This window comes from Leptinotarsa decemlineata, unplaced genomic scaffold (genome assembly GCF_025532065.1).
Source record: "Leptinotarsa decemlineata unplaced genomic scaffold, Ldec_3_MD MMD2_tig00001393_RagTag_RagTag, whole genome shotgun sequence".
Classification (NCBI taxonomy): domain Eukaryota; kingdom Metazoa; phylum Arthropoda; class Insecta; order Coleoptera; family Chrysomelidae; genus Leptinotarsa; species Leptinotarsa decemlineata.
In genome coordinates, this window is record NW_027412562.1 from 5,013,983 (window position 1) to 5,033,139 (window position 19,157).

Genomic DNA, 19,157 nt, shown 5'->3' on the forward strand with positions numbered 1-19,157 from the left:
TTACCTGAAAATCAGACAGGCTTCAGGTAAAACCATAGCATCACTAGCGCCATACTGAGAATGGCGGATGACATCTTTCGGTCTTTTGACAACAATGAATTAACTTTTTCGTATCAATTGACAGTATGAATCGTGAACTTCCATGTGCCAAACTTCACTACATTGGTGTTGATGGGATCTTATGAAAACATTCACATATTATTTCTCAGTAATAGAACGTAATGAGTTCAACTAAACGGTTATATAATTATATGTAATTCAATGTTCAGCGTGGTATTAGTCGGGAAGTAGTTATTTTTCGACAGGAATTTACCAGAACCTACAGTGTGAGTGAATGTTTTGAGATTTTATTTCAAAATTTTCATTTTCTTATGCAGTGCCATTCTTAAAGTATGCACCATATGGGAAACTTATTTATTAAGGGTTTTTCGACAAAAAGTTATTCTTTATAAAAGTTTGTGCATCTCCTGAAACTAAACATGCACCAACAAAATACAGTAAAACACACGTAATATACCTTCAAATATTGGAGCCTTCAAATATTGGAGCCTTCAAATATTGGATTTTGAGACAGGGTAAAGTACTCTTATTTTGAAAAATCACGGGAAATGGTATTTAGAAAAGTTGTTCAACATTGAAAAATACATCCAGATTTGGAGTCATGGCTATCCAAGTAAAGTTTTATTTTTTTACCCATTTTTTTAAAATGGGGACAACGAAAAAAAAATTGGTAAAACATCATCCTTTATAAGATGGTTTATTTCCATTACCTGTAATATTACGAATTACAGAACTATGGTGTTAACCACGGTCAATTTTTTTGACGACTAAAATAATTTTCGAACTTTTTGGTGCAAAGTTATTTTTATATTTTGTTAACTCCGAAAGTTACTCAAAATTATACAGTATTGTAACACGAATTTAATATTCAATAATAGTTAGTCACAAAACATCAATTTGAAATAGGTGTTTTGGAAAAAACTCATTGATTTTCTGGGGATTATTTTGGAGAATTATTTTGGACAAGAAATTCTCTAGAAAATCAATGAGTTTGTTCCGAATTACCTATTTTAATTTGATGTTTTGTGTATTCATATTATTGAATATCAATACAGTATAATTTTGAGTAGTTCTGCACCAAAAACTTCGAAAATTATTTTACTCTTCAAAAAAATTCACCGTGGGTAACACGTGGTTCTGTAATTCGTAATATTTATCTTTTTGGCGAATTTTTTTTCGTAGTCCCCATTTAAAAAATGGGTAAAAAAATAAAACATCGCTTGGATGGCCATGACTTCAAATCTAGATGTATTTTTTAATGCTGAACAACTTTTTTGAATAACATTTCCCGAGATATTAGGTGTGTTTTACTGTATTTTGTTGGTGCATGTTCAGTTTTAGGCGATGTACAAACTTTTATCAAGAATAACATTTTTTCGAAAAATAAGTTTCCCATATGGTGCATACCATATGGCTATGCACCACTGTATGACACTGTATGTATCTCTCCCTGATACAGTATTCAAACGTATTTTGATTTCTGTCAGAGTTGATACATGGGATATTTCCTTTCCGCTTGTGGCTTTGTTCACGCGATGGAGCTGTTACCAGTTGATAATTTTTCTCTTAGACGAAGGTTTCATACATGTAGTCGATCCGTGTTGAAATTAATCGAGTCCTAGGCACACCGCTTGTTTGGGTCATGTCTAACCCTGCAATGATGAAACTGAAACCGGTCTGTAGGTGATCTACTGGACTAAATTTAGCATGTTCTTGTTACTGGTTGAACGAAAAGCTTCTGCGAGACTGATTCTGTGACGTATCATGCACGCATGTCTGTCGGATATAATTCAATACACAGGTCGGTATTAACCAGGAAAGTATTTGTTTTCCGGCAGGAATTACTAGAACCCGATGTAGGTACTATGGAAAAGATGAATGTTTCGATATTTAATTTCGAAATATTTATTTTCTCATATGAACGGTTTAACTTTTGATTATATTCAAATCTCACAGTGTGCACCCCAAGGATCCATTTTATCCCAATTACATTTGATCATGCATACTTCTGATTTCGACAAAGCACTTCCAATATTTGAAATGTACCCCTACTCAAACGATACGAATATATTTTCAAAAACTACACTTCACGATTCGATCTCCACAAATCGTGAGGTGTAGTTTTTGAAATCACTATGGATCTTCATCAAGTAACAGCCGAATCAATCAGAAAAAAAATACGAATTTATATTTCTCAGATAAATTATGAAAACCTAACTGCTAGTAACTTATATTAGAAATGAACCTGGATTATCATTCAGCCTGTTCGGCATCGAGGACCATCTACCAGGTAGGGGAGATCCTTGTACCTTGGGACTCCATGTACCTCGGGACAACTTCATAATCATTACAAAATTTAGCCCGAGAATTGCCTCAAGCGACATCTAGCGGTCATTTCAAACAACCATTCGATTGTACTGCACAAAGTCGGCCATTTTGACTCATCACGTCATTGCGGTGCGTTGTCAAATTTTTCATGTGCGTTTTTTTCATATGCGTAATAATTGTTGTGTTTCCTGAAAAATTTTTAAGTAAGTAATCTGATATGAGTATAATTAGGTGATAACTACATTTGTAATAACTTATTTAGCAGTTCAATACTGGATTTCCGGCTGAAAAAACTTAACCACATTTATTTGCAAAACAAACGAAATTCATACCTTGGGACAGTGATATTTTTTTATCTTGGGACTGTTCCTAGGTACAAGCATTTGTTATTTTCTATATCCTACTCTAGTTAAGTTATAATTATTCCTTTTACTGTTATTTTAGATGCCTCGGAGTAAAAATAACGTTACTAGACCCCAACCAATTGCAGAAAATGCCGTTAAAAAAATGATTGAAAAAGATGTTCTATCCGAAAAGCTGCCGAAGAGTTTAAGGTTTCAAAATCTTCAATAGGTCGTTAGCTGAAAAAGAAAACAATTGTCATCTATAAACCCAATAGGGCTGTGAAGAGAGTCTTCACTGATGAAGAGGAAGAGCAATTGATCGAGTATTGTTTAACAGCATCCAAATTTGATTATGGCATACCTAAAGAGCAATTCTTGAAACTAGCATATCAGTATGCAGTAGCTTTGAAGAAAACGTATCCAAGTGCTTGGGATATAAATGAGCAAGCTGACAAGACTTTCTATGAATATTTTATTAAACGTCATTAAAATTTGAGCCTGGGAAAACCCGAAGCTACCAGTCTTGGCCGTGCCACAGCCCTTAACAAGGCTGATGTCCAAAAGGATCAAAACAAGTGGGAACTGTGACATCAGCAGAAAGAGGTAATAATGTCACAATTATTGCTTGCGTTAATGCCCGTGGCAATTCGGCACCCCCATGCATGATATTCCCGCGAGTTCACTTTAAGAGCCACATGACTAATGGTGCTTCTCCGGAGACGCTGGGACTTGCTAATGTGAGTGGGTGGTCCAACTCCCAGAAATTTGAAGACTTTTTAAAGCATTTTATAAAATATGTGAGACGTAGTAAAGACAATAAAGTGCTGCTTATCATGGATGATCACAAGAGTCACCTATCAATAAAAATAATAGAGTTGGCTAAAGAAAATTGTATAGTAATGTTCACATTCCCTCCCCACACAAGCGACAAGTTACAACGTTCAGATCGAAGTGTCTTTGGTCCACTTAAGAAATATTATAACAAAGCTTGTAACGAGTGGCTTATGCAGCATCCAGGAACGCCACTGACAATATATACTATTGATGAATGTTTTGGAAATGCTTACCTATTAGCTTTCACGCCATCAAATATTCAAAATGGGTTTAAAGTTACTGGATTATGGTCATTTAATGATAATATTTTTGGCGAAGATGAGTTTTTAAGCTCATTTGTAACTGATAGGCAGTCCAAGACAGAATCGCCAGCAGCACCTATTATAACAAACACAGAAACGGGCGTTAATATTAAGTCACGAGAAGTTATTCACCCTTTTCCAAAGGCTCCACCTAGAAAAAACCGATACTCCTTAACCGATACTCCTGTAAAACTGGAATTGGAGCAGTTGGCTGCAAAGAAAAGGAAAAATGCATTACGAAAAATATGAAGACTGTAAAAAAGAGAGTTTTCAAGAAAAAAATTTATAATTCCAGTTCAGAGGAGTACACTAATGTTATTTTAAAAAGTGACGACGATCCATGTGATGATCAAGAGGAAAATATTTGTGTCGGATGTGGAGAAAATTATTTTGTTACCTTACGTAAAGAAGACTGGATTCAATGTGTTATTTGTCGCTTCTGTCGCACCTAATTTGATAATTATTGTCAAAAATGTGGTTCAAAGTCCAAAAATAGGATATATTTTATCGCCTTGTCTCGATCTGCCTTAGTTCGTAAATTAATTGTTAATTAGTGGTAATAACCAAAGTTCCAAAGCATAACTGTTAAGTTCTTAAACTAAATTAGGTATATGTGAAATCTTTATTCTTACTAATTTTTAAGAGAAAGTAATTATAAATAATGCTATTAAAAAACTAGGCTTTCTATTACTTATGCTCTCTGAGAGTTGATTTTTCAGTTGTCACTTTTTATCTGACAAATAGGCATATATGGGTCATATTTTTACAGCTTAATACAATGTATTATGTTTTTGAAATTTCAATAAAAATCCTGAAGATATTTGTTCCAAGGTACAAATATCGGTGTCCCAAAGTACAAGCCTTAATTTGTACCTCACAAACAAATCATCGTGTGTATTTTCCTAGCATTAGAATATTTCGATGATCATATTATTATACGGTATTAAAAAAATCAATGCTTCAAGTCAGTTCTTGCTCAAATTATGAAGGTTCGAAGAAAAGTGTCACAAGCAACAAGGATCTCCCCTACTGATGATGTCCTACAGGCTGAAACACCTCTCTGCCAGTGGAACTTGAATTGAAATCAAATTGTGAATCACTAGGATAGTACTTCTATTTATCCATTTCCAGTAGCTAGCCTTATATTAATGAAGATAACAAATACACAAATGAATCGACTGCTTCCCAATTACAGGAATCCAACAATTCGGGTTCACATCTGAACAATCAGCGGAACTGGGTCTGATTACATACGTTGATTTATTATCGCATGCTCTAGAATGAGATTCACAAGTTGACTCTGTATACACTGATTTTTCCAAAGCTTTCGACAATGATAATCATGACCTTTTGACTCATGAACTTTGTTTAGACGGCGTTGATGGGTTAATTTTGCATTGGCTCAAGAGCTATCTTACGGGAAAAATGCAAATTGTCAGGGTTATTCATTACTATTTTCATACCATCGCAGTAACATCAGGTGCTCCTCAAGGATCACATTTGGAACCACCGTCGTTCAATTTTTCATCAACGATTTTATTAGCAGCTTCTATGGAAGTGAAAGTTTGCTATTTACTGTCCATTTGAAATGTTTCAAAATAATCAAAAGTGAGCCCGATACATTGATTCTACAAAGTGATATGATTGCCTATATTACTGATGTACGCAAAATGGTATGTGTTTGAACCCATTCAAATGTCATATTCTTCGCTTCTCCTGCTTGATATATTCACATTATTGCTTGATCTATTTGCGGGCAGATGGCGCTTTACGTAACCTCCTTGATATTTCCACATTATAACTTGATCTATTCGCGGGCAGATGGCGCTGTACGTAACCTCCTTGATATATTTCGAACTCACTTTACATGTATTTCTTCATTTGAAAAAAGTATTTTTTTTATTAACAAGCGCCTGCAGCCTTCTTTGTAACTCTTCTTTGCGTGCCTGCTGCCTTGGGCTTGGTAGTTGATTTTCAGGCTCCCTTTCCGAAATCGGAAAATATAAATGGTCATTTTTCTAAACAATATACGGATGATTGCTCCCAAAGTTTAGATAAAATAAAAATAGTTTGAAAAAATTGAAAAACACGCTTTTATAGCATACGAAACTAAAAAATTAAAAATATAGTTTAAAAAACACGCATTTAAAGAACATCGAACCAAAATGTTGAAAATATTTTTTTTAAATGAGCTTGAAACAATACCGAACAAAAAATACTTTTATTATTGTGAAAAAAGCGTGGGCGCTTTGTGCCATATTTTTTGTATATCAAGCGCCCGTCGATTTTTTCACAAGAATACTAGCATTTTTCGTTCGTTTCTGTTTTAAGCTTATTAAAAAAAAATTCAACTTTTTAGTTCGATGTTTTATCAAAGCGTGTTTTTTAGTTTTTCAAATTATATTTATTTTTAATTTTTCAGTTTCATATGCTATGAAAGCGTGTTTTTTAGTCTCTTCAAAGCATATTTATGTTTGAATTGAGTCTGCCCGTGTATTTATAATAATATTTTATTCACACACAAGGATAATAGTACAAGGATAATAGTCCAAAATTGTAATTTGAAAACAAATTTCTAAAACTAACGGTGAATACATTTACAGCTTACGAAGTACAAGTACTTGTTTGTAAGTTTTAAAAGAAACACATAAGACATTACTAATTGAAACGAAATATACATACACAGAGTGTATAAGTTCATCTAATAAAATGATCTAAAATTAAAATCTAAAAGCAAAAACATACTAAAATATCTACTCTGAAGAATTCAATGGTAAAAATGTCATTACTTTTATTATACTTTTTTTTTTATTCTATTCATTTAATCCATTGCCTATTTGATTTAACTCTCTATAATTTCATGAAAATAGTTTCTGCTTGTATTTTGTACATAATGTTTGAGAGTTTTTTTGAAACGGTGTGCGCAGACCTCATTTTCAATATCATTTGGCAATGTATTAAACAACTTAGGCCCAAGATATGGATAGCTTTTTTGCCCGATCGACTTATACATAAGGGGTGATTTGTAATTATATTTATGCCTAGTTGAGTAATTATGGTTTTGCATTATCAACTCAGATCTGTATATAAATTGTCTCAGATTTGCTTGTATGTAATATAATTGTCTAACATCATTAACACCAGCTTCACAAAACAGCAAGTCACTAGAATATCTTCTATTCTTATTGAGAAGAATTTTGAGGAACCGTTTTTGCGAGATTTCCAGTATATTGTAATAACTTTTCGAAAGACCCCCCCAACCAATGATTCCATAATTCAAATGAGATTCTACTAAACTCTTATATATCATTATTTTCTGCTTGATATTGAGATATTGCGTCAGTTGTTTGAATTTGTACAGGATACAGGGTAACTTTTGAGTCAAAAATCTCACATGTTGGTCCCATTTAAAGTGACAATCTAATACAATACCAAGGTATTTGATATTTTTGGCTTGATTTATTTCATATTTTTTTTGGATCATGATATCAAAGGTGGGGAGTGCATTTTCAAAGTTACTGAAGGGTAAGTAAACTGTTTTGTTGAAATTGATTGACAATAAGCGATGATCAAACCACAATTTTATTTCTGTCAGGTCATTTTCAATTTTCAATTTAAGTTCATACCAATTATTGTCATTATATATTATGACGGCATCATCCGCAAAGCTAACGATCTTTCCGTTTCTCTCCAATTGAAAAATATTGTTCAGATATATCAAGAACAATACAGAACAATATAAATAAATGAATAAACAAATATATAGAATCAGTTGCGTTCAAGGTTATACAAAAAATACTTTTCTTTTCAAAAAATCAAGTATGGATCAAAGGAAGAGAATGGAGAAACACATAACTTCTCAGAACGAAAAAACTTATTGAATATCATCATTCTTATGAATAGTAATGCCCAAATCATTCAGATTCATAATGAACTCTTCCATAAACCAAATACTGATGTGACACAAAAAAGTTTGAAATTTTATAGTGGGCTTCTAAACAAGATTGACTTGTCAGATAATTTCAAAAAATACAATATAATTAATGAACATATCTTTATTATGATTCACTTTCTCTGTGGAAGCCATTGAGTTTACTGAATTTCTGATTCCTCTCCTTTCCATAACGAAAACGGACAGATTCGGGAAAGACTATCAACCATAAGAAATTATTCTATTTTTGAAATGTTTGTGTAATAATAGAGTAATTTTTTGAAACTCGATTTTTACTATGCTTATAAGAAATATTTTCTTGCATTCCCGATTACATTGACCCTATTTCAAGTAAGCAAATAAAAAAGTCAAAGGATGTCAGGTCAGGAAAGATATTTGTTCATTCGTTAAATTGTGGCTCATAACTTTGCGAAAAATTATTGTATTTTTGGTTGTGATGCAACATTATATTTATGCACCATTAAAGCGCCATCTGAGAATCAATTTATTTTCCGCAACTACGGATATTTTACATTCACCGAAACCTTTAGTTATATCAGAAATTACCAAGAACATATTTCACATCACCGCACTGTATATGGGTGATTATCAATGTTAACAAATACATTCCATGAGAAAAATCTTCAGTGCAGGTTTGCATTAAATTCCGGAGTAGCCCATAAATGAAACTGCATAAATTGAAATATGAGAAAATATTTTCTTCAATCTAATAAATGGAGGACAATGACTTCCATTCGAGGTAGATACATTAACCTGAACTCCGATATGAAATCAACAAATATTGGAAATTTCAAGGTCACGTTGTCAGTATGAATAAATAACATTGTCTCTTCGACATGTTTCAAGATCCAAACAACAGAAAACTATCGCATATAAAATTGAATTCATGCGAATTCGAGTATTCAGTTGTTTCCCCTTTACCGTGTAGGGGTCAATCAGGTAATGTCCAAACAATTTTTTGGTAAAATTCTGTATGAAACTTATGTGATGAGAATCATCTTCACATTGAAAGAAAAAACATTAAATAATTCTTACGAAAACAATTTCAATTACAGGTCAACATGGGTCTCTACTCGGTACTTTTCGTGTCATCGTTCCTCGTAATCGGGGCTTATGGCAATTGTTGCAGCAGGAACTTCATCCCAGACTTGAGCTTCAAACTCACAGGTACCGAACTGGCCTTCCCATGTGAAAGTACCAGGAACATTTACAAAACCACCGGCCGTTACGTCCCCAAGAACGTAATCGCCACCAGAATGCAGATCCATAAAGACCAAGCCTACATCGCCCTTCCCAGATACAAGCACGGGGTACCATTCACTCTAGCCACATTCTCCCTCAAGACCAAGGGATACAAGGCAATGCTTGTTCCCTACCCATGCTGGCCCCTACAGGAAGAAGGAAACTGCGAGGCCTTCCAGAATGTCGTGGATTTATCCATCGACGCTAATGACCACTTGTGGGTTCTGGATATTGGTTTGGTCAACACTTTGGAACAACCAGTTCGTCGCTGCAGCCCCAAAGTTGTCGGAATCAACTTGAAAACTGGCATGGTTGTCAAAGTGATCAAACTTGACGACTTCGTCACTCCAGAAAGCCGTCTCCAATACATCATTGCTGACTACGCTAAAGACGGGCGCCCATTCGCTTATATTTCAGATGGAGGCTCCGGAGCCATCATTGTCTTGGACCTGCAACTCGGAACAGGATTCCGTATTGTTCTTCCTGGACCAGCCGTAGCCTGTGCTGATGACATGAAAGATGTCCTCTACATCCAGCTTGCCAGAAAACCTTGCGGCAATGTCCTCTACTTCACCTACCTCTCCTCTCCAAGACTGTTCTCCATCAAGACTGAGTTTTTGCAGAAAGGTCAAGCCAACGGTGCCGTCATCGATGTGGGACCCAAACCTACCTGCGGGAAAATCGTTCTTCTCGGTAACGACAATGGTGCAGCTCTCTTCTTCAGGTTCAAAGGTGAATCTGATATTTTTATCTGGAACAGCGAGACAGCCTTCAAGCAAGAGAACTTCCTCTTGGTCCAGAAGGGTGACGATTGCAGATTGGCTACTGAAGTGGTTCCTGGATACAAGAAGCTTATGTGGGCTGTGGAGTCTAACTTCCAAGATTATGTTCTTGGCACTTCTGGAAGCGTTGGCCCCTCAATGGCTGTCCATCCTCTCATCAAAACCAGCGATTAAATGCTTGATTTGTTGAAGATAACTTGATCTGTGATTTTGTGTAGTTACGCACGATTATGTATAATAAAATAGACTAGGCAAGAGTTTTTCGTTTTCTATTTTTAAAACAATATACATCACGATATCTTTAATCAACTCTGGTTGGCATGATGTGAAAAACTTAGGTGTAGAAGTTTTAAATTTTCGGAAATAAATGATTTTATAGATCTGGAATATTATAATTTCTGAAGAAAAACATTCATAAGAAAATATTGAGAATGAAACTACCTGATATCTCTCAACACTAGGTAAGGTTAGGTCTAAAGTGGTTGGGTCTATTCGACACTCCACCGCAACCCGCAAGGGTTCACTGTGGCTCACACCTATTCACATTCGACCAAATAAACCCAGCTTCTCAACGAAGCTGATTAGTGAGTGGTCTTTCAGGTCAGATGCTAAGAGTACGGCTCTGTCGAACTCTAAAAACCTGATTCGGTCCCCAGCGGGGCAGGCACAAAGTATATGCTCTGCTGTTTTATCATTTTCCAAACAGAGGCGACACACACTGTCTTCCGACAGTCCGAGTCTCTGCATATAATGATTCAAATGACAGTGACCTGTAAGAAGGTCTGTTAGACATCATAGTTCATCCATACTGCAGTCCAACAACTGTTTGGTATCAAGTTTCGAATGAATAAATGCCTTAGAGTGAGCCAATCCTGGAAGATTCTGTCAGAAGTCAATAAATCTTCTTGCCATCCAGGTTTTCAATGTTTGTTTGGCAAAGCCCAAAGCAATGCAATGACAGGTTCTGGTCCGATGAAGCTGCTTGCAGCACCCTCCTTTGCAATGGAGTCTGCAGCTTCATTGCCTTCCAGGCCAGTATGGACAGGAATCCAGACCAGACACAATTTGTTAAGTCTTCCTATCGAGGAGAGTCGTTTTTGGCAATTTGCTACCAATTAAGACATTGCTTGGTAGGAGCCAAGAGCTTCAAACGCCGCTGACTGTCCGCGAATATTTTATTGACTTGTGTATGAGATTACATTTTTCCAATCTCTCTACTCTGCACATAAATCAATAGCGTAAATTTCCGCTTGAAATACAGTCGCATAAGTTCCTAGGCAGGTAGATATCTCTGTCCTGGATCTGCGACTAAAGACACCTGCTCCAGAATTGGAAGGTGTTTTTGATCCATCTGTGAACCAACAACTATCTGCTCTTAATATTTTCTCTTCCCGGAGGTTCCAGTCCTCTTTACACGGGAACAGTACTTTATGAGGCAGTTCGTAGTTGACAGTTGGAGGCATAAAGTTAGACGTTATTTCCAGAATGCTGTGATTTCCAGTGTCAACCAGCAGTCTGTTGCACTCTGCATTAAATTGATTTGTGCAATTGGCAATGTGCACAAGTCTGTATGCAGTTCATCTAGCCTCTCTCTCCAGAAGAATGGGAAAGTAGGTAGATCTAGAAGGATTTCCATGGCCGCTGACGGTGTGGTATTTATGGCACCACTGCTAGCCAGACACTCAATACTAATAGAAGATGATAATAACAATCTGAAATTTTAAAAAGTTCAAGCAATTATTTTACTGAGAAGGGAAAACATATACGAATTGAAGATTACTTTGGAATATGAAAGTAATGAAAAACAGTTGTGAAATATTGTTATTAGTTCAAAATGTGATAATGATATGTATATACCAAAACTATTGAGGTCAACAGAAACATTTGTTACTGATTATATGTGAGATATCAATTCATCAATTTGTTGAAACTACCTATAATACTACAACGAAGTGTATAGCAGTTCAAAGAATAATTCAATCGTCCAAGAATTTTGCCGAGAAAAAAAATTAAAAGTATGTTTCTCATCGAATCTTTGTTTTCAGGGATGCTGATTCAGGATTTCAATGTGAAGCTAGACGTCGGCTTTATATAAAAATGATAATAACTCCTGAAATGTAAGCACCATTTTCATTTTTTCAACCATAACTCAAAAAGTATACAAGGGCGATGAGAGGACGAATGTCGCCGGTGGTCGATTTCGAAGCAAGGCTTTGCAACTGACCGTCTTGGGGAGCCTCGTTTATCTTTAATATTCGAGGATTGACTTATGTGTTGATGCCATAGAATATAAATGACGGCTTCGTACGGTGATATATCGATGCCAATTTGAAGAAACCCATCCCATAACAAATTGAAGTAGATACAACTTTCCTTCAAATGCACATATTACTTTCGAATCTCATAAAATATCTGACTGTCCAGAGTGCGTTGAAAAAATGCCAAATATATATATATATATATATATATATATATATATATATATATATATATATATATATATATATATATATATATATATATATATATATATATATATATATATATAAAATCTAGAAAGGTTAATGCAGTCAAGCTGCTGGAAAATAATTCCATGAAAATCAATAAATAGATAAGTATCATAAATAGATATAAATCAAAAATGAAAAATTCGTGGATACAACACTCTAAACAGGGGGGCAAACCGCGGACACGTGTTTCTGGCTATTGGCCTCATCAGCGCGGTGCAGCCAAGTGTGAAGATGGGCAACACTTGTTTGCCGCAAGCAGGAAACAACACAAATAACCAGAAACACGTGTCCGCGGTTTGCCCCCTGTTTGGAGTGTTGTATCCACGAATTTTTCATTTTTGATATATATTGATAATTTTGTTTTATCTGTTGTTGAATTGAGAATAATCAACTCAAAGAATGTTTATGAAAGAATCGAGCAATGGCTTTTAGGAAACAGTCAAAATATGGCAAACCAATTAACCGAAGTGATCTCTCAAATGTAGAAATTTCATATTTCACAGTACTCAATACGCTGAATCGATTTTTCGATTGATTTGAAACGAAACCGTCATTTGAAACAAACCTCAGTTGACCATTATAACGTAATAATCTTCTATTTTGAAATATTTCTTTAAATTATACAATGTATAATATAGTACACAACATAATTTTTGTAGCAAATTATGTTTCATTATGTAATATTTTTGCTTGAGTTTGGCCGTATTAAATAAAAAACACAATTTTGTTTAAAATTTATCTTCCCATGCAACATTTCACGAGAATTGTTGTGTTCTAGAAAAATCGAATTATTTGGGTATAACTATTTGTAACCAACACATTGTAAATATGTTTGTTTACCCCCCACTTTCTAGGTTTCACTTTTTGTGAGTACTTATTGTTCATTTATTATTGAATTACTTCTGTTTTTATATTTATTTATATTCATTGTATATGTTGATGACTAATGGCCACTTTATAGGTAAGTGATCATTGGGTCCGAGAATCATGTAACCTGAGCAAGCGCAGTGAAACTTCTGCATCTCTCCGATTCAGATTTCTGCCTTAGTGCGGCAGGCCGGTATGATTTTAAGATTCGAAAGTAGAGAGGATATCATTTCACTAAGGACTCCAATAATCAAAACAACCATCTTGACAGAGTGATCTGGATAGAGTCTGCGAAGAGAAAGATTCGATAATTTATTAATTTTTTTTCCTCTTTTCGGGCTATATTCGTCTCGCCAGGAGATGAAAACTCCACGACAAATATCGTTTTGCTCTGGTGGCCGTGTAGCGTTTATAAAAACATACTGTATTTTTCATTTAATTTTTATTTCACCGAAAATAATCCTAATTGATTTTAAAGAAAGTTTCTGAGGAGTAGGAATTCCAATTTACACCTTTTGCCTCACTAAGATTTTCACTTCTCATTACACATATGATAGGTAATTAGTTTCTGATACAGATTGATAAGTTTTTCTTTCCAATAGGATCGATTCATTCGGATCCCTTCGAGGTCGATTTTCTATTTCCGTTAAACCGAAAATCAGGAATGAAGTGTTGCCAAAATTATTTGGGTGAATTCCTCAGAATAGACTTGCGCTGTAGGTGATCCTTGATCATGAGAACGGCAAGGAGTGGTGCCATTTTTTGGAAAAGGGAGTGATGAACGAGAATCTCGAGAGGGGATTTGTTTAGTGGTGAGCCGTGTGGTCCATTTTCAAGAATTTGAACGATATCGTTTCATGTATAGATTTTGAGAGTTCCATAAAAGGTTGCACTTCCTGAGGATTCTTCTGGGTCACAACCACTTTTCCAGAACGAGCGACGCCATTTCCTTGAATAAGTTATTCGTGATTTTTTTGGTTAACGGAATCCTTCTTTTAAGAAGGTTTGAAAATTCATTTCGAATCTTTCAATTGCATATGAGATTCACCTTTTAGTGAATCGAACTTTTGAATGAATTTCCATTATGGAAATTGTTTTTCAGGGTTTTAGTATTGGAGACTTTTTACAATAGTTTTTCTGCTGAAGAGTTTCTACAGAACTTGTTTGGAATCATTAAAGAAGGAAAAACAAGTACTTCTATCCCTGATTGCCTTACGGAATAGATTTTCAGTTAATATACTACGTCCACACAATAGTCCATTTTGAAAATTAAAAAAGTACGTGCTCCAAGTCTGCCCCGTTCCTGGTCGAAGAAAACTGCAGCTACTGCTCGACGAGAAACTAACAGGCAAATATTACTTACACTGTTTTATTAACATGATACAATTATTGAATTTTGAGTTAAACCATTCATAATGTAAACCTGAACTAAGTATACTCTGGTGAGGTAATTTTTAATACCATTCCTAATAATTATTTTTTTATGACATGAATCTTATAAGTAATACTTTTACTGATATTTTTACCTGGACTATCCTTAGGTATATGAAAGCGTACTTTTACCTACGATCATTATTGATTTATTACAATTTGTTTTACGCATGATTAAATGGCAAATTTGGAGCACATTCAGATTTTGATTTCTACCCTTATTCAGTTTACCAGCCAATATTTTGTGAATGTCAAGTACCTTCAGAATATCTGAAGGTACACTTTAAAATAAAATATTCATGCATTAATTTCATTATCCATATAACATATAAAAACATGTTGAAATCGATATGGATGTTGTTGAACATGGATGTGATATATATTAACAAAACGATAGTGCCCATGTATACACATATATACATACCTACATATATAAACCATATGTATTACAGAATTGTAAGTGGACAATATAGCAGATGTACGTATGGTTTTTTCCCTTCTTCTCAAATAGACGTAGAAGTTCAAATCTCTGACTTTGAAGAATATGCTCTTTCAACTCTTTTTGAAGCGACTGATATTTGAGATAGATTTAATATTTTCAGGAACTCGGTTGTAGAGTTTAGGCGCAAAGTAAGTAAACGATCTTTGTGTAACGACCCTGACCATTAGGGATGTAGTATACTGATCTCTTTGGCGGGTGTGATACTGATGTGAAGGAAGCGATGCCGTATGTCTATTTGTATGATATTTATTGCTAGAGTATAAAATATACAACTGTCATATGTCTAACATACGAGTTTCGATGAATAGTCTATCAGAAGGATACCTACCATTTTTTGAGAATATTAATTTAGGAAAACGCCTTTGTATAATTTCAATTTGTTGAATATGATGGTAGCAAGTCGGTTCGACGTGAATGCTTTGTTCACTCACACAAATCGACCGCCGTGTTAGGAATCACACGTTAAAAGGTAAGACCTCGTTAGTCCTTAGCTCGCACAAGTTTCGACTTCTGAGGGTTGTCCTTCGTAGGGGTGCAATAGCTGGTTAACGGAAAAAAAGATTTCAAAGAGATTTTTTAAACAGATTTACAGATTTAATATTATATGGAGCTACAAAAACACATGACATTAAAACGGATAGAATTTTCATAATGACCCAATAATTATGCTAGGAAATGAAATGAAATATGATTTCAAGCATATGAAATTAACATTAGAGCACCATCGCGGCGATAAGACTTTTAGCGTTAACTTTTATCTCCTTCAATTTAGGTAATAATTTTTTTTTCAAAAACTACTTAGTTTTCCAATTATGGTCCGAAAACAAAAAATTTACAAAAGTTTCAGTTGTTTTGTGATTTTCAATGTCGACATCTGGCGAGACCACAAACATGAAATTCGGATTCAGCATCCTAAAAAATATATAGATACGATACGAAACCTACTTATATAATTTTTTACTGGTAACGTCGTTTTCGATTCTTGGATGTTTAGTCTAGAAGGGCGCACATTTGATTATCGATGATCCAATTTTCCTTATAAATTTATTAGTATTAACCTGAATAATTTAATTTTTTCCCCAAATTCCTACTTTGTTCAATGTATCTTGAAATATCTAGTCATGCTATTATTCGAGAAAGCGATCGATTTTGTTAATTGAATATCATTGTAAAGTCCGTCAGGTATTCGTTATGTTGCTCATGGCAATGCACAATTCAGTAAGTGAGAATCCAAACCATATATGAACATTTTAAGACAAACTGGATTTCAGCTTTCCACTTTCAGCTCAGTAACAAATGAAGAAAATATTCAAAACATGTTTTTCTATCATATCTATAGATCTCTTATCAACAAAGACAATGGAAGTTATATCATGTGAAACATTAATAATTCATATCTATAGAAAAGAAGAATTAGAAAAACATGCCATTATGGCTAGCGGTGCTAGGAATCGTACATTGAATAGTGAGGCCTTGATAATCCTTAGCTCGCACGAATTTTAACTTCTGAGAGTTGTCGTATGTAGAGGGCGATAGCTGTTCAACGAAAACACATATTTTACCATTATTACAAAATTCAAGGGGTTCTTTCCACAATAACTGAAGCGAGTCGTCGTACCTCAACCAACAGTTGTTGCCGACGAGGGAGGCACTACGGAGAATAGCTTGTTTTCGACGAAACCAGTATTGAATCAATTTTCAAGTTGAATTCAGACACCAAAGCCTTGATAATCTTCGTACAACCGTCGTGGTTGTAGTTGAAAAACTTCAGATGCAATATGAGGATAACGGGAGTTTAGCAGAGTATTACTTGCTTTCACGCTTCGACCTGGCCATTAGTTTTCGACGATATCATACCTTCTGATCTGTTTTGGAGACGAATACCTCAAGCGCTTCCCTAACAGTCTTCCCTAACACATCGGATGAGATGCTTCCCCAGTATAGCTTCGGAAAAAACTTCAAAATAATTGTAACAGGCGGAGAAGCATGGAAAGGAGGACCTCCAATAAATGCAAAGATTGCCTGTTACACAGATGGCTCAAAAACTGAAGAAGGTGTAGGAGCAGGAATCTATATAACTAAACCAAAGACAAAAGTCTCACTAAGCTTAGGTAAAAAGGTGACTATATTCCAGGCAGAAACGGCAGCAATACGTTACTGCACAGAAGAGTTACTAAGGCAAGAGTTTGAGGAATATACTATTGCAATATTCCCTGATAGCCAAGCAGCTATAAAAGCAATTAGCTCCATGTAGGTCAATTCCAAACTGGTCTGAAACTGCCTAGAAAAGCTACAAGAACTAGGTAGTCAAAACAGACTGTCATTAGCCTGGGTACCAGGCCACACAGGATACAAGGGCAACGAAGAGGCTGATTCACTAGCACGAGAAGGAGCACGATGCTCTCCCATTGGCCCAGAACCCTTTTGTGGTACAGCAAAAGCGCTGCGAAAAACTTGTAACAGCCACTGGAAGGAAAAACAATCTTAAAAATGGTGGAATAAGGCGCCGGGTATGAGACAGGCCAAAGAGTTCATTAAAGAGTCATCGCCAAAATTCACGGAGTACCTACTAAGTCTGAATAGGCGATCAACTAGAGTTCTGGTCGAGCTATTGACGGGACACTGTAGACTCAACAAACACATGAACAACATCGGACTGGCAGACACAGCCCTATGCAAGTTTTGCCAAAAGGATGAGGAAACCTCCGTACACATACTATGCTATTGCGAAGGTCTGTCACGGATAAGATTTGCAACATTAGGGGAGGAAAAACCACAACCCTCTCAATATATGGGGAACTTGAGGTCTGGCCTATGGAGTCTAGTTACAAGGACGGGCCTAGACAAGGAACTCTAGCATACATGAGGGCACACACAATAGACCTGCAAAGGTCGCAGTGTAGTGACTGTTCAGCACAGAAGCCCCATATTATTCTAATCTAATAGTCCTAACTTTCTCAAAGATTTCAAGTTAAGGAGGAGGTGTGAGGAAGGGCTAGATATTCTCAATAAAATCGGCACGATGTATGCCCAACTTCAGTTGCTCCTCAAAGACGTCGCTTATCGGTGTACTAGCAAAGTTGGCCCTTCTGTATACATATCAATTATTTTAGTCATATAATCTTCCACTCATCTTTTGAATAATTGCCCGTAGCAAAGTCAACAGGAGGTTTTCCATCCAAATCTATTAACTCCAACTTATAATCATTGAGACCGTTCAAAAGAAAACCTCTATCCAGTTTGTCCCCATGCTGTGCAATATTTTATAAACCCATGTCGGACCGAATGAGGTGCCCCTGTTGATAATAACTGCTTGGTTGTTCTTGGAATTTGTATCCTCTCTCCTGTCTTTCGTCTTAATGTTGCAACGTGAGTTGTCAAACTGCCTCACCAAACTACCTCTCGTTCGAAGAGATGTTTTCCCCAGGCTGTTCAGCAAGTTATAAAGTGGTGGAAAATGTGAGCATGCGATAAGGGCTTGCAAAATCGAGTTGAAGTAGCAGTTATTGCCTTGATTAAGCAGACTCTTTGGCTGTAAACTTACTGCCCTACTGTCAATCGTGTATGTAGATAGAAACTCGTCCATGTTGTAACAGTCAGGAATCACAAACTGGTCGAAACTTTTTGAGTTCTTGAAGAGGCACATGCGGAGATTATTTTTGTACTTATTTTCGGCGGCCTGGCCAGAAGCGACTTTGTCGAAACTGCTGACGGATTTAGACGACACATCGGCATCAACAGATTTATATAGACTTGTCCTCGACACGTCTGCGTGCGACAGAGATGGGGTTGGTTATTCCACTTCCGTTGAAATCAGTTCTTTTGGGGACTGTGCGGGTTCAGCCAGAGGACCAATTTCAGCCTCATTTAGAATTACCTTCTGCTCTTCTGTCACGCATGACTGTTTGGCTACGAGTCTTCCACCACACTGCACATCTCCGGGCCTCGCACTGTCTGTAGATATTCACACTTACTGATGTTGTTCGGGTAACCGTGCATCGCA

General features: G+C 35.8%; 1 protein-coding gene across 1 annotated transcript; it reads left to right on the top strand.

Annotated features, from left to right (window-relative positions):
* Positions 1–8,632: 8,632 nt before the first annotated feature.
* On the top strand, positions 8,633–10,101 carry yellow-g. Its single transcript, XM_023165248.2, has 2 exons — positions 8,633–8,759; positions 8,876–10,101. The coding sequence occupies exon 2, from the start codon at positions 8,882–8,884 to the stop codon at positions 10,016–10,018; it is 1,137 nt and encodes a 378-aa protein (XP_023021016.1). The 5' UTR covers positions 8,633–8,759; positions 8,876–8,881; the 3' UTR covers positions 10,019–10,101.
* Positions 10,102–19,157: the final 9,056 nt, after the last annotated feature.